This window comes from Setaria viridis, chromosome 1 (genome assembly GCF_005286985.2).
Source record: "Setaria viridis chromosome 1, Setaria_viridis_v4.0, whole genome shotgun sequence".
Classification (NCBI taxonomy): Eukaryota; Viridiplantae; Streptophyta; class Magnoliopsida; order Poales; family Poaceae; genus Setaria; species Setaria viridis.
Genome location: NC_048263.2, coordinates 6,292,154 through 6,313,765, shown reverse-complemented (window position 1 = coordinate 6,313,765; position 21,612 = coordinate 6,292,154). Strand labels below are relative to the sequence as shown.

Here is a 21,612-nt window from a genome sequence, read left to right as displayed (position 1 = left end):
TGCGAAATAGAGCTTGCCGTTGATATTGTTTCAGTTAACATGCAGGGCAACTCAGTTGCAAGCTGTTGGATATGTACAAGTGTTTGACCCTCAAAACGCGCCCAAAAAAAATAAAGAAAGAATTCACTCCACTGTTATCTGCAGCACGGTGGTGAGCCTCGGTTTCCTGTACCTCCTCAGCAGCAGCGAGGAGCAAACCACGCTGACGGACGAGAACGCCATGCACGCGCCGGCCAGCCAGGGCGGCATCTGGAGCCCGGTGAAGGGGAACAGCGCACCAGCGGCCACGGGGATGGCCACCACGTTGTACGCCATGGCGAAGAAGTAATTCCACCGGATCCGGCTGAACGTCTTCCTCGAGAGGTCTATCGCGGTGATAACGTCCTCCAGGTTGTTCCGGACCAGCACGTAGTCAGCTGCCTCGATGGCAATGTCGGTTCCAGTACCGATGGCCATCCCAACGTCGGCAGCTGCCAGGGCAGGGGAGTCATTGATGCCATCTCCGACCATTGCGACTACACTGCCGTCCTTTTGGAGCGAACGGATGACGTCGGCTTTTCCGGCTGGCATGACCTCCGCTCTCACATCCTCGATGCCTACCTGCAGAAGCACAATAATATCAAACATTTCAGTAAAAAGGATCAGCACGTACTGAGAGTGAAATGCAGGTGCTAGCAGTAAAACATTGTAACTAAAACCGACCTCCTTTGCAACCGCTTGTGCAGTCCTCCAGTTGTCCCCGGTGACCATAACTGGATGAACACCCATCTTTTTCAGGCCTTGTACAACAACAGCTGCCTCCCTCTTCAAAGGATCGGTTATCCCAATCAAGCCAATGAAGCTACCATCATATGCAACGAGAATACCAGTTTTTGCACTCAGCTCCATGTCTACCAAGAAATGTTCAGCTTCATCAGGAATGTTTACCCCATTTTCAGTTATCAAAGCACGGTTCCCCACCTGCATAAATATTTAGGCATCAATATACCCGTTTCATATTAACACAAGAATTTGACTCGCTAAGTCAAGTCTATCCTCAACACACAAGTCAAGTCTATCCTTCAAGTATTTGAAGGTGTCCAGTAAAGGATAGTTGTATCCTACAACTCACCAAAATTTTCTTCCCACTGATCCAACATTGGATCCCTTTGCCAGGCAAGGCAGAAAAGTCTGCAGCTTCCAGGAGCCATTGAGAAAGTATCTCTTCTTTTCTTTTCTTAATGCTGTCTTTTCCTGAGGGAAGTTTGCCAAAGAAATGGAAGTGGAATGCATAATCCAAGATAGCTTTTGCAAGTGGATGCTCACTGCTTGCCTAAATTACAGAACCAAAATAAGGTTAGCAGTTTTGCACTTTGCTGGAAGAAGCATAATAAACTAATGCAATGCCCATTTTTTGTTCATCTCACCTCTGCAGAAGCTACCAATGTGAGGAACTCCCCCAGGTCCATTCCTGAACAAACCTTCACTGTTGTTACAGTAGCCTTTCCTTGGGTCAGTGTTCCAGTTTTGTCAAAAATAACATATTTCACATTCTGAGCTCTCTCCAGTGCATCTCCACCCTTCACAAGTACTCCATGGTTAGCCCCAACTCCAGTTGCTACCATAACCGCAGTTGGCGTTGCCAGACCAAGAGCACATGGACAAGCAATCACCACAACAGATATGGAGAACATGAGGGAGAAAACAAAGCAATTGCTAGTTTCAGCAGACCATGAGTTTGGATATGCTCCCAACCATCCACATAGAAACCTAGAAAAGACAACAATGTATGAGTCAGAAACTTGAAATTTATACCCACAGTAACTGAGTACCGACCTCAGAGATGCTGAAACTCACCATGCAAAGAATGTCAGTAAGGACAAGGTGATGACAATAGGAACGAAAATGCTGGCCACCTAAAATTATCATTGTTAATGTCAGCATTCAATTACAGGTGTTCATAAAGGAACAAAAGTATACTCAGTGTGTTTGGCATAAGAAATTTATACCCACAGTAACAAGGAATGTAAACAAAAAAATTTGGCATAAGTAATTTAAATTCCTCTACAAGGCACTACAAATACTAAAACAGAACAGATAATCAGTGTGTTTTAACAAGTATAGGCATAAACATCAATTCAAAAGTAGAACTAAGTTGCCCAAAAAAAAAGCTTTGCAGATTTAAGATTATAACACAGAGTTACAAGGCATTTTTACAATCTAAGGGATTGAGAAGTGTACTTACATAATCAGCAAACTTCTGAATAGGGGCCTTAGACATCTGGGCAGTCTCAACAAGAGAGATTATCTGGCTCAAAACTGTCCCTGATCCTACTTTAGTTGCTTGTATATGAAGCACACCATGCAAGTTCATTGTGCCTCCAATTACTGGACTGGATACTTCCTTGGAGGTAGGAACAGATTCACCAGTTACCATACTCTCATTGACATGGCTTGTACCCCAAATGACGAAACCATCAGCAGGAACCTTTGAACCAGGAAGCACTTTTAAGGCATCACCAGGTTGTACCAATGATGCATCAATCTCCTTCTCGCCTGAATATTTTCCTTCTGCATTTGAGGAAATATTTTAAGTTGATGTGTGCAGCCAACAGTGAAAAACTGAAAATTCCTTAAGTGTATGTGTGTGATAGGCTCAACAAAGTTAAGGTGGGATGCACAATCAATGAGAAGAATTTTAAATATGGACACTACATGTATGAGCTTTCTATATCTGCTAATCGTAGTTATTGCAAGTGATTGCACAGTTTGGACAGATACCTTTGTCCTTCAGAATAAGAAGGGCTGTAGCAGGAGCAAGCTCTACAAGCTTCTTGATAGCATCTGATGTCTTTCCTTTTGCAAGAACCTCAAGATACTTCCCAAATAGCACAAATGTGATTATCATTGCGCTCGTTTCAAAATATATTGGAGGATGAAATCCAGTGAATGCCCCATAAAGAAGTGCGCAAACAGAGTAGACATATGAAGCAGTAGTGCCAATAACAACTAAGACATCCATATTTGTTGAGCCATGTCTTAGGGCCCTATAAGCTGCAACATAGAACCGTTTCCCAATAACAAACTGTACCATGCTCACCAGAATCCACTTCAGCAGATCTCCTATACGAAATGGTCCGAAGTGCATGAGTACGAATGAACTAATAAGAGGTATGTGAGGGCATACCATGCGGATGAAAAATACAGGAATCTGGTGCAAGGAAACAGTGGAGAGTCAGTATACGAGTAACACACAAAGATTATTGTCAAATGGTATTTATGATATTCAAATAACACATATTGAGAAAACCATAAAATTTAAAACTCTTAGGATAGCAGGGAAGAATAAACTTACACTTAGTAATAAACTAGAGCGAAGAAGATGAAGCATCTTAGAGGCCTCTTGTGCATCATTTGAAGCTGCTCGTAAATATGGATTCTGTACATGGGCTTTCAGTCTGCCATTGCTTTCCATCTCTATGGTATCTACAATCTGTCTCAACCCAACTACTTCAGGATCAAAAACAATTTCAACTTCTGAGTTTGCAAAATTTACACCAAACTGACGCAAGCCTTCTATTTTCTTCAGGATATCATGCAATACATCTACATCTCCCTCTGTATGCAACCCAGTCACACTTAATAAAACCTTGTTCTGCTCGCTACTTTGTAACAGAACAGCATCAAAACCAGCATCCTCAATAGCCTGAACAATTTCATTTTTGCTAATGGCAGAAGGGTCATACTCAACTTCCCCCAATGAAGTCGCTAATGCAACAACTGCTCCTTTTACACCAGGCAGTTTTTTTAAGATCCCCTCAACCGAGTTCACACATGCTGCACAAGTCATTCCCCCTATCCTAAATTGGCCGGACAAAGTCTTCTGCGATTTTGGCTGAGAAACAGTAGAGTCTGGGAGAATTTCTGCTTCGAACCCAGCATCCTCTATCGCTTCTACGATGTCTTCATCCTGCATTAAAAAAAATCAAATGTAAAACAAAATCCTGATGAATTTTATATAGAAAACTTCATGTTGGTGCCATTGCAGAGACTTAAAGTAAAAGGAAGTTAGTTGCTACTGTAGTAAACAGTTGTGCTATTTAAAACGAATACATCTATTTTCCTTGGACTAAAATATCAGTCCATCACGACAAATGCTCCTAGGGGATTGTTAATCAAAATCAATTTCGAAAACCTCTCAGCATTCCTGTTAAGGGCAGCTGTGATCCACATGGCCGTTGATCCCAGTGATTTTGCTTCCAAACACAGGAAACACTAATACAACAGATCAAACGGATTCTAACCACCAGATCAAACGACAACTTCGGAAGCTCCTCTAAACGCAGCAAAGCGAAGCAGACACGGACCATTACCCACTGTAACCACCCTAACCAACAGGCCGCAGCTCAATTTCCCGCCCCCGGGCTCCGCAATTCCCGAGCGCAGCGCCAGAAATCCACTCAATTCAGAGCTACTACAGCCCGAGAAAAACAAAAAAAAATTCCAGCGAGGGGGCCGCGCGAGGGCGACGTTGACGGAGCAACGGGATGCGAGGGGAGGGGATCACGGGGCCAGCCAGCCGACGCACCTTGGCGAGCGCGGGGTCGAAGACGACGTCGGCGCGGTTCTGGAGCAGCGACACGGCCGCCCTCCGCACGCCCCGGCGGGCCGAGAGCGCGGCCTCGACGGCGCCCGTGCACGCGGAGCACGTCATGCCGGCGACCCGCACCTGCACCCGGCGCATGCCGGCGTCATCCCCCGCCGCTACCCCGGCCTCCTCGTCGTAGGAGCCCAGCAGCGCGACCTCCTCCATCTCGTCGTCGGCGCCGCCGGCGAGCGCCGTGAGCTGGAGGTGGGCCATGTCCGTCGACAGCGGGCGGCGGACCGCGGTGGGAAATGTTCGGGGAGGGGGGGAACGGAAATCGTGGGGGCTGGGAAGGTGGGAGGGACGCGACGGGCAGTGATGGGAGGAGAGGCGAGGGGGCGGCTCGAAGCGGAGCGCGGAGTTGGAGGGGGTTTCCGCAAATGTGTCGGGATTGACTCTCAATCGTGCGGACTCCCCCAAGGTGTGTGGTTGGTAGGTGGGATTTGGGAAAGCCTGGCGGGCATCGTGATCGTGGACGGGAAATTCAGATGTTGACTTCGGGGAGCTTGATCCATGGTTAAAAAAAAATTACTCCAACTTTGGAGAACTTCATCCATGGTTAAAAAAAATTACTCCAACTCTGGAGAACTCCCTGTTCTTTGTAACGTCTACTTGGATCGAAATGCGTTGGGTTGGATTCAACCAAAATTTCGTTTATTTACCTTGCTTCACGGGCAAGATAAAATGCACGAGGAGGTTATTAGAGTGCATCGAGATGGTAAGTTGGTAACACGGTAAGTAGCGGGAGTGTCAAATTCGTGACCGCGCTCCTCTTTGCAATTCTGCGTGATGCTTGTAACAAATCGTTCTCATCCACGTTAGTCTATCCGTCTATGTGCATGTGTTCCCTACTTTATTGTTGTTTTTTTAAGGGGAAAAAAGACGATGTCTTTGTCTAGCTTAGGAGAGATTACGAGTGATTAGCTAGGATAGGAAAGCTTCGACAAGGCGTGGCGTGGAGTACAAGCTAACAAGCCTACAACTACAAAGGGAAACGATTTGGACTCGTTCCAACAACGGATCTTAAGTTTGATCAAATTTATACTATAAAGTACTAACATTTATAATACCAAATAAGTATTTTCTTCATTAAATATATTTTCATAGTATATGTATTCGGTGACATAAAATTTTATGATTCTCTTTATAATTTTGATCAAACATAAAATGATTTGACTTTTTAAGAAAGTTTGAAATGACTTATGATTTGAAACGGAGAGAGTACGACCCTGCTCAGCAACCTTGCGATGGGCGTAGGAGATGATGGGATGTACTCCCTCCGTCCCAATATAAAGGACGTTTGAGGGTTGAAAGTTTTTTTCAAAATAAAAGACGGTTTAGCCCTGGCAGCCTGTACGTAGTAGGGGAGTCAGCACCTGTCAATGTCGTCCACTACATGAATAAAGAGAAAGCAAGCTGCATCAAAAAAAAAAGACAAACCAAGTGATGGGAACATAAAGAAATCTCGGAACCTTATCTCCTCTCACGGCGGGCACGCACAACATCCGTCTCCGCCTCCGCGAGCTGCACGAGGCCGCGCCTCCCCGAGCTGCGCGAGGCCGCGCTCACGCCGAACTCCCTCCTCCGCGAATCCTCCTCCCTCCTCCGCGAATCCTCCTCCCTCGTTCTCCGGTGTGGAAGGCGGCGGCGGCCTCCGCCGATCTGCGTAGTGCCGTCGTCTGTTGGCGCCGCGGTGCCCTGGCGTACCGTCGGCGAGCCGACGACTGCGCCCCGACGCCCCTCCCTCTCCGTCTCCTCTCCTCATCCCCATCTCCTCCGCCTCCCCATCTCCTTCCATCTCCACCACCACCACATCTCCCGGTATGCGATCTCCCCCCGCCACCCCGTCAACTACAGCGCATCAGGCATGGTTGGCGCTGCGCGGCTCCGTCGTCGTTTCCCTAACCGCCTAGCCTGGATCCGGCGCCGTACCAGGTCGAAGCAGCGTGGCACAAAGCTGAGAAGCAGCAGCAGCGAAAGCGATGACGATGCGGCCTCCAAGGTCGCACTGAAGGTGGGGGGCGGCGATGCGGCCTCCAAGGTCGCCCTGAAGGTTGGGGGCGGCGGTGATGCAGCGTCCAAGGTCAGCCTGAAGGTTGGCCGCGATGGTGATGCGGCCTCCAAGCTCATCCTAAAGGTGGGGGATGGCAGCGATGTGGCCCCCAAGGTCGCCCTGAAGGTGGGAGACGGAGGCGACGGCGGCAGCTACGGTCCCAACACAGGCACCTGTGGCTGGGATGGGAGCCCGAAGCACATCGTGGAGGTGGGGGGGGCGGCGACGATGTCAGGTACTCTCCTATTTTGGGGTGCTGCAGCTGCAATCTGATCCGAAAGCACCTTGTGGCGGAGGAGGACGGCTGTGAAGGCACCTGCCCTCGCCACTTGGGGAGCTGCGACTGCTGTGGGAGTCCAAAGCACGTCGGACATGGTCGTCTGCGTTTGGACGCAGAGGGACAATTGTACGTTCTCGACTCAAAAGTTGAAGATAGTGAGCTGGAGGAGAGCTACCGTCCAGTGCTCCGCCAAGGTCAAGGGGCCTTTGGCCATCGACTTGCTGCAACCGGTGAGGTGGCCTTGGAGGCAGGCACAACCAAAGCTACCGCTGATGCCGGCGGCGAAATGACCGAAGAGATGGTGCAGTACATGGAACAATGCCTTACCGGCATCGAAGAGGCCAACAGGGAAGTCTTTATCCCCTGGATCAAGGTTCTCCTCACTTCTATCTACACCCATAACTAGTTCTGATGCCTGCATATTATTTGTACAAATATGTGCTGCTTTTGTGTGTTTTCGCTTTTGGGTATGAAGGTACCTGCAATTTAGAACTATATTTCCACTATTTGATTTCCGCTATATGAACATTAAAAACTATATTTTGTTAGCTTTTGGGACAGTTATGATTTCCGCTATCTAAACATTAAGAACTATATTTCGTTAGTTCAATGTCACCAGAACAACGCAGCATACTGTTGTTTTTGCAGTGAAGTAAATATATGCACGAATAGATGGTGTTTTTAGTGGCAGAAAATGCATGAACACGATTAATAAGTAAGTAGGAATTCAGAGAAACCAAACTAGTTTTTATACATGCAACAAAAGGCTTTCCTTCGCCTCCACTAGGATTACAAGATACTAAACATATTTACAAGTACACACATCACAATAGCAGTACATTAAGCAAAAGCTAGGCATCCATATTGCATTGGTGCTGCACACTTCAAAAGCTAGACATCCATATCCCATTGTTGCTGCACACCTCAAAAGCTTAACAAACAATTCGATTAGTTGTTCAACAACTCAATTGCCTTCTGAACTATCTCCCTGTCGCAACTAAGATATTTGGGAAGCATGCCTGCTGCCTCCAGCCTCGGCTTATTCATGTGGGGGATCTTGTACCTATTCCCTCCATTATCTTTCATAACTTCAATCATGCATCCTTGTAGCGTCAGGAATACCCTATTTAGAATAACAGGGTTGTAGTGTTCATATTCATTGATCACATTTGCGATGATGTCATCCATATTTCTAGATGTTGTTCTATCCGTCATCGACTGAAGAGATGCAAAGAAACCAAGATCTAGGCAATTCATATCAGGAGAATTAGCAGGTTGATTCATTATGCGTATATCCAGGCCGGTATGGGCAACTGCTGTTTTAAAATCAGGATCATCGGCGTGGATATGTGAGGGAGAATTGTCCTGCTGTATCCAAATTATCTCGTTAGCATCTTCTTGAGGCCAACGAATGCGTATAGCTTCAAGAAGTTTTGTGATCATATAAGATTTCATTGTTTGTCTATCAACCTTCATTGTCTTCGTGATAGGTGTGCCCCTAGGCCTATTGTCACTTCTTCTTTGTGCCGGTTCCTGAAAGTAGAACGATTCTTATGAGAATATAGTTGTATTGATTCTTATGTATCGAAACAAGAATAAAACATGGCCGAGAATGCTACCTCACGGACAAAAGGCCAACAGCCTAACTTGCCATCAAAATAACATCTACCTTCAGCATCAAACCTAGGCTGTGTAATTCCAGAATAAAACATGACTTTATCAATGTTATTCTTGTTTTTCACTGTCCTGTGGGGGTCTTCTTCATCTGGAGCCATGTACATCTTCTTATTCTTTCTTGTCCCATCGAACCACTTCTCATCTGTGTGAATTATATTTTTCATGTGTCTGAACATGGGATTAGTTGGCAGCGTACTTGGTTCTAGCATAGAGAGACACCACTGCAGCCTAGCCTTTTTATTTGCTTCCTTCAAATATGGCTTCAGTGAGTTGGAGTGTCGTCGTAGCAATCCTTGCCTGAATGCCCTATGCAGATTGCTTTTATGGACACCTAGAGCATTTGCAAGTGAGCTTATAGTACCCCTTCTGCTTAGGGGAATATCTGGAACTCTAGAGACATCCACTTGAACTTTTTTACGGCCGCAGTTCTTAGGTTTCAAACTCTGAACATCAACTAGTATGCCCTGTGCCCAACAATTTTTTGCTCTCTTCCATACACGTTGTATGGTACGTACACGGGCATTGTACTTTTCAGCAATAATAGTTGTAGTGTTTCTTTTTAATTTTCCATTGTTAGTGCTCCGAAGCAAATCTTCAAATATGTCTTGTCTTTGTCTTTCTGTCAAATTCCTCAATCTATGTGGGGCCTGATCATGATTTGCTTGGTCATCATCTACACCATCATGTGCTTGCTCATCCTCTTCAGCATCATGTGCTTGGGCACTGTCTTCGTCGTCATGTGTTTGCTGATTCTCTTCACCATCTGAGTCCGACAACTCCTCTTCATCAAAGGCGATGTCTACAGTTTCAGCGTACACACCAAACACCTCTATGAGGTCATCCAAGGCATCTTGTTGACCTGGATAAATGTGTTGTAAGACCTTTTTATTTGGATCATATGCTGCACAGCTGCAGATATGCACACAATTAATAATTTTGCCTAGGATGTGCACAAATGCATTAAATATGATTCTTTTTAGCAAACATATGTGTATGCTCAAGTCACTAATTGGAAATAATCACCTGTCAGTAGGTTGTCTTGTTCACTGCCCTGTTGAGGAAGATTCAAGTCAAAGGGATGGAAAACATTATGAACCGGTGCATCATCAAAGAGGCCAGGTAAGGCATCTGCTCTACCACTAAAGGCATTCTCACATGCTACAAAAAATAATTTCAGGTGACAAACATAAACACACCACTTTATTTGTGCTACTGAAATGAGCATTCTAAGATAGCCCTTTAATTGTAGAGAATTGATGTTCGTTAAATATCTTGAACTCCTGGAAATATTCACCTGCATGTACGCTTCCTTCTTGTTCATTTAAAGAAAATGGGCGGGCAGCTGTCAATTGCACTTATGAGTTATCCACCCCTATGAAATGTACTCCCTGTCAGCACTGTTTATTTTGGACAAGATGCTAAAAAAGCATTTGGTATACCAATTTTTTTGTAGAAGCAACAAAACATATGGTGAGGTTAGATGCAACTCTTAGTAGATTAAAATTTTTTGCACTTCTATTGAATCCAGGAAATAACCTTAGGCTACACCAAATTGAAATCCAATAGGAGTAAGGCATCAAATTACCTTCACAAAATCAGTTTAGGAGATAGAGAAAAGACAAACAGAATCCAAGCAAACTCATTTTAGGAGACAGGGAAGAGAGAGAAAAAGAACAAGAGTCATCATACTAAACTGCATGTTGAAGGAGGAGGGCAAGTAAAGAATCACCTCTTTTTATTTCGCTTGCACCAACTGCTTCCAAGGGATCATGGATACTCCTATCTTGTTCATTTGCAGGTGGCTCGTTGAGATCAGGCCCCTCATCTCCTTCCTCATCTAGAGTTGCATTCAAGTCAAGGGCCATGGCGAGTGAATGGTTTGGAGGAGTTGTGGGCAGTGAGGCAGTAGCTTTAGTAGCCCAGAAGTTAAATATGGCGCCTGAATGGCTATTTAAATTTGTTTGTGTTGCTTCTCTTAATTTTTGGCGTTAAGTTTGGCTCCCGCCAGCTGTAAAATTATGTTTTGGTAAAATGTTCATTTGTTTAATGAAAATTGTACAAGCAAAAGTAAGTGAATGCATTGTGATGTCTGCACATGTAATGATTGCAATTGTAGGAGTATGCATGTCATTTGGTGGTGGTCTTGGTACTCCCCCAAGAGACTAAAACGTCCTTTATATTGGAACAGAGGGAGTACGCGTTTCCATTCTACAACGCTGCCACATGCATCGTGCTACAAACGTGCCATATGCAGAGAAGAAGCGGACCTGCTGGTCACGGACAGAGGCAGTCGTCCATGCCCAGTGTCACTGTCAGCAACTCACCATCTCGGTGGACGGAGTCTACGGAGCTGATACCCCGTCGGGCCATGAGATCACGGCACGGTGTCAACTGTCAAGGGATTGTGAGGCTAATTTCTTTTTGTTTTCTTTTGAGAGAGAGATCGCGAGGGCATCGTGTGATGGGGATTCCTATTGATTGATTATTGAAAATGTGTTTAGCGTGCGACATCGGCGTCAAGGCGCTTGACGCTGCGGGATGGAGACTGGACCTTGTTGTGTGGCGTGTGCTTTGGGCTTGGGCAGTACAGAGTGTTCTGCATGCTTGCTCGCTTCCTGGAGCATGGGCCATGGCTTGTAGTACAGTCCACTACTACTAGCGACACCGCGCCTTCAGCCTTGGCCAGTTGGCCGGACTGGTGAGATGCACCCACTGCACTAACAGCTAGCCTGCTTCTCTTTGGATCAGCTAGCTCCACAAACTGACGACTGGCCACTGGTGGGAGATGCTGCAGCTGCACGGCGCTCTAGGAGTACACTCTCCACTCGGCTCCTCGCCTCACCGGTCAATCATGCATAGGGTTTGGTGTGGTGTGGTGTTGCGCCACAGCTCCCGCCCAACCAACCACTTGCTTGCACGGCGCTCGAGAGGGAGAAGGCCATAGGCTGATAGGAATAGCGGCTGTCCCCCAACCATTGGCAGTCATTAATGGCTGCCTCCATGCAACAGGCACCGCCAAGAAGATCACGGAGAGCGAGATTCCACGACCCACCTTCCACCACCAGCACCCCTCCCTCTCCTCCTGCATCAGGCCGCCGAGCTCACCCATGGCCGACGAGGACGACGTCGACGACATGCAGCAGGTAGCTGCAGCAGCCATCGGAATGGGAGTGGAGCCTGCCTTGGCGACCGTTACGGCTGGCGGCGTAACAAACACGTACTACGCGATAGATGTGAACGCTGCTGCCGAGTGCCGGCCTGCACCTAACTGTACCTGAGGACTGATGTCTCTCTGGGCCTGTCTAAAAGTGCTTACCACGTACACTGATTACATTCTGCGTGCGCACTGCCATGAACACACTACTGGAGTACTGTAGTTTCCTGCTCCGTCTGCGAACCCTGGTAAATGTTGCTGTGACGAACTCGATGATAACCGTCCACATTTCCATGTTCCAGCCTCTGTAATCTAGACCATCATCCAGATGTTAAATAAAGTGCGTTCAGTGTAAATCAGCCTGTGCCCCGATCCAAGCTTTGGAAAGGTCTCGGAGTAGTCCAGTGTACATGGACGACGGCAATTTGCTGAAACGCCTGTGCGCGCAGCAGGCCAGAGCCCAGAAGGCGCCACCGCCCAGCGGTACGACGGTGAGAGGCTGCAGGAGGAGTCCTCGACAGGCGGATCACGAGACAGGAAGGCACTCGGACAGGCGCCATCATGGCGATCGATGCTGCTTTGCTTGCTTGCTGCCACTGTCAACTGTTCGCGGGCAGCCGCAGCAGCATCTTTGGTTGCTATGCGAGCTGTTTCTTGCCGATCCGTCTCCTCCTGCCTCGCCTGGCCTGGCCGGAAAGCTAGCTAGCATTTTCAAAGCTTTGGTTCAGGAATCTGAAAAAGTTTGCTCGATTTGTACCGGGTCCTAGGTCCTTGAACGATCCCCATCATGGATGCAGCAGTCCGTCGCCCACCGCCCGCCTGCGTGCCGGAAGAGGTGGCCAGGAAATTTAGCGCTAGCACTTGGCGCCAGGAGGTGCGGCGCAGCGCAGGGTACCAAGAATAGGGAAGAAAGGAAAAAGGTAAAAGTATTTTTTTCAACAGCATTTACAGACTTTAATCCATTCTAGTTCATGGAACTGGTTCCAATGGTGAGATTAAAGTTTAATTCATGGACTAAGAGAACTAAACAGGATCTCAAACTTCTTCGCATTGGCCGCGATGCAAGAAATGCTACGTGCATTTCACAGATATATGATGGTAGATTAGTAACATACTACTGTACTACGTACGCATGTATATATGATTTAGGGGATCGAATATTCGAAGACTAATGAGGAGGATTAAATATGAGTTAATTATAAAACTAATTGAACAGATGGAGGCTCTATTAAGCCTAATTAATTCATCATTAACAAATATTTTACTGTAACAGCACATTATCAAATCATGGACTAATTAGGCTTAATAGATTCGTCTCGTCGTTTAGCCTCCATTTGTGTAATGAATTTTGTAAATAGTCTACGTTTAATACTTCTAATTAATATCTAAACATTCGATGTGATAAGCGCTAAAATTTCGCGGCTGGAACCAAACGCCTCGTGTTGATGTTCAGAGTTAAGACGATACAGAAACTGCGATCCATGTTCTTGGATGCAGTCAGCCAGTCACCATCGAAGTCTGGTCTGCCTGTGGCCTTGGTTTGGCCGACCGGCCGGCCGGCGACCGGCGGCAGCCGGCAGTGCCTGGAGATGGACCCAAGGCCACGGTCAAAGAGACGCACTATGCAGCGAGGTGCTGCCGCCTGGTGGCCGGTCTGCCGGCTGGCCGGCCGGCGGGGCATAGCAGCAGCTGGCATACATGCAGCACCCATCCATCCAGTTTCCGCAGCTTTTCTTTCAGGCCGAAAGTTTTCAGAGCTTCAGTTCGATAGGGACGACAACACGTCATGTCCAAACCGTACGGATCGCATGCCACCATGGATGCGGGAATTCAAGAGCTCACAGGATCGTCATTAGGGTGTTGAAACTTGATAGTTCTGCCTCTGAATGAAGGACAGTACTACTTGGACAGACAGCTGGGTGGTGATCTGAGGCCGACGAAGACGACGACCACACCATGCGCGAGAGAAACATGTGTGAGAAACCACACCATCACATCCTGTCATCATCATCCCATCCAACTGGAACCAATTCAGGGGAGCACGTAGCTTTGCTAGCAAATCATCGATCATGCGTCAATGAAGCCAGCTTTAAGCTCGTGGTTATGAAGGTGATCAGAGTAGCCTTTTTCGCAGGTTCTTTTCTATTTAGTGCGCTCTGAACTTCTGAACTGACGACGATGATGATCTGATGATCGATCGACATCCATGCGTGCCGGCCGCTCTGGTTCAGTTCCTCATGTCGCTGCGTGCTCGTGGGCCCCACCGTCACATCACTGAGCAAAACTTGCTGGAGAACGGCATCGTGCGTGCGCGCGCGCTTTGCCGCCGCGCGTCCGCAGGTAGCTGGCCCCACTGGACAGAGGGCCATGTGCGAGCACTGGGCACACGCGCGAGCGTGTACGTACACGTTCACCGCGTGGCTGCGTGTCTACACGCGGCAGATCGACGGCCCGGATGGAACGCGCTGAAGAGATGAGGAATTTTCTACTTTTTTATGGCAAGGATTTTTTTCCTTCTTTTTTTACTTAGAAGAAAAGCGCTATTTTTATTTGCCGATCATTCTTCTAGATATAGCAGCCCATGGACAAACTGGTGCCCAATGTTTTTGTCGTTTGTTATGGCTCTCGTCCCGCAGCCCAAGGACAGCGTAGTGGGCCTTAATGGGCTCCTGTTCTTGTCGACTCATTTTTGATTTTCAACTGTTCTAAAAATTGTCTGGAGCTTCCCCGCCAATAAATCCAGATCTACCCGTGCAACTTGGCACACAAATTTGGAGCTTAGATATGTCTTGCACGGCGGTGGTCGGTGTGGCCTCACAAGGAATAGGGTAGAGTACGAGAAAGGCACCATGTGCACGATTCTTCATCCCTCTTTGTGCACACATTTCCTTGTCAGCATCAAGTGTGCTACTGGAGCTAGGTGTGTAGGTGTGAGCCAAGCTCCATGCATCTACGACCTGCCGGAGCACGACCGTCCCTGTCCCTGTTTATGTCTTGATTTCATAAGGACATGCATGCACATGCCGCTACCTGTATATCCTGTGATTCTGACAAGAGTACAATCCTATTTTTTTTCCCAACAGATTAGTGGTGAAAAGGTTCTCGTACCTTAATTTTTTAGCCACGTTAATTTTTTTATGGAAATCAAATATGACCACTTAAATTAGATATGCAGTTATATCAAATTTTTAGAATTGCATTCTTTTGTGGATTTTTTTTTCAAATATTAGGATTGCACCTTTGATGTGACGGGAAAACGGGAAAGATATATTCGAGTGTAGGTACATATGTGTGAATATCCGCCCGGTCGTTTTCTTCTTCGAATCCTCGCTAACCAAGCAACAGAGCAAGTTACAATTTTGCATTGCCGCCGTCTGCATCGTGCCGTTGCACCGGATGGATAGGAGGCATCCAGGCAGGTATATTTTTTATTCTGCTACGACATACTCATGCCAATATGCCATGGCCTTCCACATGGGGGAATGCACGGGTGATTTCGAGCGCTGGTATGAGTGGGCTTCTCCTCCCTCGTGTGAAAATTCTCGAGCCACATGTGGATGTGGATAATTCAGCAAGCCACCATGCGATGCATGATTACGATGCACATAACCCTGTAGGACTTTTGGACAGAATTTTCACGGCACGAGAAAAGCGCGACACCATCAGAGAGGTTCCATTTTTAACCTTTTCTAACGGTGGAGAGGTAAAAAACTGTTTGTACAATGCCCTGGATCTAGCAGAGGTGCATGCCCTGCAGCGTGTTGCCCATCACCCTAGCCATGCAGACACGCAGGCATGCAGCGTAGCTAGGCAAATTCCAAAGACAAGCAGCAAGACATCGATCGTTAGCGCTGCAGCTGCTACTCCAGTAGATGGCTTAGCTAGCTTGGCACCCTGATCTGTCTCACTCTCACGTCCTAGCTACCTAGCCTAGTCGGCCATCTCCATCACATATGTATACATGTTCACCTGCATATATCTTACGAGATAATTAACCTTCAGCGTAATCAGTGGCCCCTTTCCGAGCCATTTTGACACTCGATCATACGGCCGTGAAAACAATGATGCGTGTCTCCAGACATGGCAGCGTATACAATCTGTGCGGGGTGAACGTGGAGCATGAGCACGAGCAGAAACCATTTGGCTTCATCATCCGAGGGCAACTCTAGGAGAGTTCCTATTCAACTTTACCGAGCTACAATTTAAGGAAATCGTGATCCAATAGAGTTACCATCTAACTTTACATCCCATCCGACTTGCCAAACTTCCCCTCACACTTGCCAAACATGGCAAGTCTTTGGCAAGTCAATTTGCTTTACCAAACTGTAGGTCCCATGCGAAGTAATTGTCAGTATGGAGCGTGCAAAATGAAGAGTCTGTTGTAGTGCGAAATGGAGAGGCTGTTGGAGTGGATGGAGAGTATATATTTTTAGAGAGGAACCTAACTGTTGGGATTTGAAGAGAGTGAAAAATGGATAGTTTGTTAGAGTCAAAAATTCAATATGGAGAAGAATTTTTTGTCGAGTTCCACGGAGAGTAAAACGAAGTCAAGAATGGATAGGCCGTCGGAGATGCTGTGACGATGACAAACCTTTTTTTTTCCCCTTACGGCTCTCCCAACGAGGCAACAACCCAACAGAGATGGATGGGATCATGGGAGGGAGCAGGGAGGGAGGGGCTCTCAAGTTTGCAAGCGAAAGGCAGGCCGCGTCACGCCTGCAAGACCAGAGAATGCGTACGGTGCGACGCTAGCGTCCAAGGCGGTAACCAGCCATGCAAGACGAGCAGTGTAAAGCAGGAATTCAGGATGGCACGGTACCCTGCTTGGAATCAAAATTCAAAAAGGCAGGCCTTCTGGCTCTCCCTCCCCTTTTCATTGGCGTCCAAAACAACTTTGAACTTCAAAGTTCAAATGGCACGGTACATCAATTTTATTTATGCGGGTATGAATTCCACTCTGCACGTAGTACATAAAATGGTTTGAAAATGGCATGGCCTGAGTGAATTCAAAATCACTAATGCAGTCATTAGGGAACTGCATTAGATGGAGCATCATCATCCATTCATCCATAAACCCGCCCCTCTTTCTCTCTCTAGTCTCCCTGTCTCTCTCCTATAAATAGTCCCCCAATGGACGGAAGCATTCCCTCTCTTGTTTCTCTCTCTACGCGCAGCTACGAGACAAGCCACACGTACTACTACTACCACCACCAGCACGCCCTCGGCTTCCTCCTTGCACTCTCGCACACCACCACCGCCGCCGCCGCTACTAAAATAACCCAGCGAGGGAGCGAGAGGGGACAGGCGGAATTGCCTGCCGAGCCCGAGCGATCACACCAAACCGAGACGACGACGAGGAGGAGGGGGCTTCGGTTCCTTCCCGGCGGAGAAGCAGCTCGAGGGAGAGAGATCCGGCGGCGGCGATGGGGATGAGGCCCGGGTGGGTTGCCGGCCTGGTGGCGGAGAGCTTCTTCGTGGCGTGCCCCGCGCACGAGGCCCACAAGAAGAACGAGCGCAACATCTTCTGCCTCGCCTGCTGCGCCAGCATCTGCCCCCACTGCGCCGCCGCCCACCGCCACCACCCGCTCCTCCAGGTCCGCCGCCGCTTTCCTCTCCCTCTCTCGGATTCCCTGCATGGCGGCAGATGCGCGAGCAATTCCGGATCATCTGCTGCCACGGAGGCGCATGATCATCAGATCATCTGTCCCCTCTACCTGTTTCTGTTAATCTGCCTCCTCGATTTCCACTAGTACACTAGCAATTCTCGCTGCTGGTCTCCGCTTGGATTGACACCACGCGGGGGCACGCAGAAAGCGGCAGCTTTCGGACGCCTCGGTTCCTGTGCACTGGGGGATGAATCTCGCCGAATTAATTTTAAATTATCCATCCTCATGCCGTATAGCAGCAGCCTAGCGGTAGATGCTAGCTACTGGGGGGAGGAGGAGGGGGATGGTGTATCTCGCTTTTGTTTTTGTCCTGTGCTGTCTTTTCACGGGGACGCCTTCCTCCTCCTCCCTCGCTTAAGATTTGGTCCCCGTTTAAGCATAATTTCCTTCCGATTTGATTTCGATTTGATTTGTTGCGTGCCCTCGTCGAATCACAAAGTGGCTTCCTTCACCCCCCCCCCCCCCCTACGCTAATTGTCGATTCACCCCTTGTACTTTGCTCGGGTACTCGCCTTTGTCGCGTTGCGAGGTTTTGGGCCATGCTTCATGCTCATGCATGCCTTGGATTAGAGGATGATGATTCTTGTTGTTGGGTCATGTAACTGTCGTCTAATTTGAGCAAAAAAACAATTCCATGCTTTGGACTGCTACTTACTAGTTCTACCTACTTGTTCATGATGGAAAATTGATGGAATTGTTGGAGGGGTAAATGTAACTGGTTTTTTGGGGGTCAATTTTGTGGATGGAAGGTAGAAATTTCTCTTGCATTCTATAGGAGCTACTGATTTCCTCCCTCTTTTTAGGCTTTGAATTGGGGGTTGATTGATTTGCATAAAACAACCAATCCATGCTTTTAATTTGTGGAAAAATTGGTTGGATGGTAAATGGAATTGACTGTGAGGGAGGGGTAAGTTTTCTCTGGGTGGGGCTTTGAAATTCTCTTGCATGCAAGTCATTTCGTCATGTTCTTCCTCTCTCGCTTCAATTTCCTTGTCTTCTTGCTGCCACTTTCTCCTTTCTTGCAACTAATCCGGTCAGGACTTGTTGGTGGTGCGAGTAACTTTGCTGTGAGTGTGGAGGGGCAAAAGCTGCGGAGTTACTGCCCGCCCCCCTTAGCTTTTGCTTGGCCTTTTCACTGGAAATAGCCATGGTCTTGCACGATGAAAAATTCCGCAGCAGCAGCATTCGTGTTTCAGCCTTCCACAAATGCTATGGATATGCTTCCTTCCTTGGGTGCTTGATCTTATCCTCTTGCCTGCAAAGTTACTGCGCAAGCAACATGAATCAATTCTGTGAACTGACAGTAAATTGAATTTTTTCCCCCACTACCCTTTGCATGATGACCTCATTTCCTAGGATGCTAAGAAGAATTCTGCTTAGATTCTGCATAAACAATCCGCTGTTTGTGCGAACTTCCATTAATAGGCCTGGTTATCCAAACTGTTTTGCCATGTATAGCAAAATTTCCTGCTCGTCCTCCCCCCTGCCGCGCTGGTGGTAAAAATGCGGCAGCCTAGGAATTGTTACCGCCCCGGGGCATCCAGATTTTTACCTGCGCGCGCGTGGTAACTGGGTGGCCTTGTCGTTTTTACCAAACAGAGGCGTCAGTACTGTTCCTCCCGGGGGGCCTCGCCTCGGCACTGTTCACTCGCGGCCACAGTGAATTGCTACTGACCAAACCTTCTTCCTCCTCTCCCTCCTCGACTGTTTTTACCGTTATGCCCCCGGTACTGCCTTGGATTTTGTGGTAGAGGACAAGCTCCTACAAGGGTAGTTTTGTCATTGCACGTGGTTTCGGGTCTCCCGTGATAAGATCACGACTGGAGTGGTACTACTGCCCGGCCGGTCAAAGCATGGGCCACATTGTTACCCAATCGAGTTGTACTGCTGTTGTACCACGAGAGTTTTCTTAAAACCCAGCATTATTGCCTACATAAGCATAGTTAACACGAATCTTGAGGCAATGACTTCATCTTTTTATGTGTTTTTTTTGTGAAATTAGGTGCGACGCTACGTGTACCATGACGTCGTCCGCCTTGGCGACCTCGAGAAGCTCATTGACTGCTCCTATGTTCAGGTGATTCCTACAAATTTACAATTAGCCACCTTGCTTAAAAGATTCTTAGTTTCGTTTCTGAAACAGATTGAGCAATGCAGTATCACTGCTATTATTGTAGTCTGATAATGCTTGCAGATTCGAAGTGATGAACTGATGACATGTTAATTCCTCTCTGATCTTGCAGACCTACACGATCAACAGCGCCAAGGTGATCTTCCTGAAGCCGAGGCCTCAGTCCAGGCCCTTCAAGGGCTCCGGCAACGTCTGCCTGACATGTGACAGGATCCTCCAAGAGCCCTTCCATTTCTGCTCCCTCTCTTGCAAGGTCAGTGAAACAAACCAACCAATGGACTTTGTCACGAGTGTTGCACCATGACCCATAATGCATCAGTTCAGTGACCGTGATATGCTGAATTCCCGTCATGACAATTGCATGGCAATATATGATTTGTATGCAGGTGGATCATGTCATGATGCAGGGAGGGGACCTGTCCAACATCGTGCAGTATTACGGTGGGGTCGGCGGCGCCACCACCGACCCGGACCACCTTGCCTTCCCGCGGTTCGAGAACCTCCGCGTCGACGGCTCGGACCTCGACGATGACACCGATGGCGGGCAGGTCACCCCGAACTCGATCCTCGAGGACCCGACGCAGCACTATGGCAATGGTGGTGGCGGTGGCGGGGGATCGAGCGACAATGGTGACACTAGGGTCGGCAATGGTGGCAATGCGAGGCGCGGCCAGGCGGCGAAGAGGAAGAAAGGGGGAGGGTTCTTCCCCCAGATCGTCCTGTCGCTCGGCAACAGGAGGAAGGGTGCCCCCCACAGGTCCCCTCTGGCCTAAGCACCTTGTTGATGCACCCTGGTGTTCGTTATCACTGGCTATAGCTAGTACTAGTTGCAGTTATGGTGGTGGTAGCTATTAGTAGCGTGTTGTAATAGTCTTATGATTAGCCTTGTAGAGAGAGAGATCGATGAGAGAGCTGGTTGGGTCGGTTGGTTGGTTGCTTTGGGAGGGTCCTGGCCTTGTGATCATCTAGCTTTGCTAGGGCCATGGCCACCTCAAGGCAGTTGTGTTGATGAGACTCCGAGAGAGAGGGTGGCAAAGCAGTTCCCCTGTTGCAGGCCTAGGTAGGCACTGGTAAGTGGGCCCACACTTGCAGGCGGGGCCCATACGAGGTGGCTGCCAATTTTGTATTTGATGCAACAAGGGTTACTTGCATACACTTCCACAACTATATATATAAATTCTCCCCAGACTGAATATGCTGTTAGCAATGTATGTCGTGTGCAATAATGTTGCTTTGTGTTCATGAGCTCAAGTGATCTTCGGCTGCCTTTTACTAAGAGTTTAGCAGCTGTTTGAGGGCTCCCATGGTTTGCTACATCTTACATGCAGCTGTAAAGTGTAAACTGTGTGTGTGTGTGTCCCTTTCTTTGTTTTGACCCGACCGGCATGTGATGCACACGCTCAGCTCCGGTCCAAACTCTTCAATCGGGTTCCTGTGACCTGGTTGTTTGATGCAGTTGGGATTCACTTTGCCATGGACCACTGTCTGTGTCCCCCCGTCTAGAGAGAGAGAGAGGGATGGCCGATGCAACGGGATGCTAGTCCCGTATCACCTGGATGCCTGTCATCTCGTCGAGCAGGGAGGAGCAGCTTTGCCAAACCTTATTATGTCACCTTTAACTAACGAGTAATATGAATCAGGAGAAAGTGTGCGCACATGCTAGGATTTGTACGGTTTTTCATGCCTAAGTGATGATAGAACTTTTAACTCTAACCACTAAAGCAATGGTCATAGAACTTGTAGTTCTAAGGCACTCAAGTGAGAAAAAAAAAAGGGAAAAAAGCACACAAGGAAATAGAGATTGTTTATGTTCATGACGGGACGGTTCAGCAATCTCAAAAGTCAAGAACCTGAATATAGAATAGTACCGCGGGCATTGCATTGGGCGTCTTGTTCATGGGGCTAGCATAGCTTTGTGCGTGACTTGTGAGCCTTGTGACTTTTCGGGTGACCAACAGTAGTGGTCTCGGAACCAGGGAATTCTTGGTTCTGTCGTTTGGCTTGTCATCACGGCCACGAAAACACTG

General features: G+C 47.9%; 2 protein-coding genes across 2 annotated transcripts; one reads left to right on the top strand and one right to left on the bottom strand.

Annotated features, from left to right (window-relative positions):
- On the bottom strand, positions 1–4,905 carry LOC117850803 (cation-transporting ATPase HMA5). The gene is made up of 9 exons (XM_034732676.2): positions 4,568–4,905; positions 3,335–3,949; positions 2,761–3,190; positions 2,225–2,550; positions 1,837–1,895; positions 1,407–1,749; positions 1,112–1,312; positions 703–960; positions 1–600 (listed from the first exon to the last, which is right to left on the bottom strand). The coding sequence occupies exons 1-9, from the start codon at positions 4,838–4,840 to the stop codon at positions 124–126; spliced, it is 2,982 nt and encodes a 993-aa protein (XP_034588567.1). The 5' UTR covers positions 4,841–4,905; the 3' UTR covers positions 1–123.
- Positions 4,906–16,921: 12,016 nt separating this feature from the next.
- On the top strand, positions 16,922–20,778 carry LOC117857443 (protein RGF1 INDUCIBLE TRANSCRIPTION FACTOR 1). Its single transcript, XM_034740137.2, has 4 exons — positions 16,922–17,382; positions 19,457–19,531; positions 19,698–19,838; positions 19,972–20,778. Exons 1-4 carry the CDS (start codon positions 17,212–17,214, stop codon positions 20,356–20,358), a joined length of 774 nt encoding a protein of 257 aa, XP_034596028.1. The 5' UTR covers positions 16,922–17,211; the 3' UTR covers positions 20,359–20,778.
- Positions 20,779–21,612: the final 834 nt, after the last annotated feature.

Coding starts and splice junctions, on each gene's coding strand:
- LOC117850803 (XM_034732676.2), bottom strand. CDS start 4,840: ATGGCCCACCTCCAGCTCACGGCGCTCGCCGGCGGCGCCGACGACGAG. Junction 1,313..1,406: donor CATTGGTAGCTTCTGCAGAG/GTGAGATGAACA, acceptor TCTGTAATTTAG/GCAAGCAGTGAGCATCCACT. Junction 961..1,111: donor TCAGTGGGAAGAAAATTTTG/GTGAGTTGTAGG, acceptor ATATTTATGCAG/GTGGGGAACCGTGCTTTGAT.
- LOC117857443 (XM_034740137.2), top strand. CDS start 17,212: ATGGGGATGAGGCCCGGGTGGGTTGCCGGCCTGGTGGCGGAGAGCTTC. Junction 19,532..19,697: donor TTGACTGCTCCTATGTTCAG/GTGATTCCTACA, acceptor CTGATCTTGCAG/ACCTACACGATCAACAGCGC. Junction 19,839..19,971: donor TCTGCTCCCTCTCTTGCAAG/GTCAGTGAAACA, acceptor ATTTGTATGCAG/GTGGATCATGTCATGATGCA.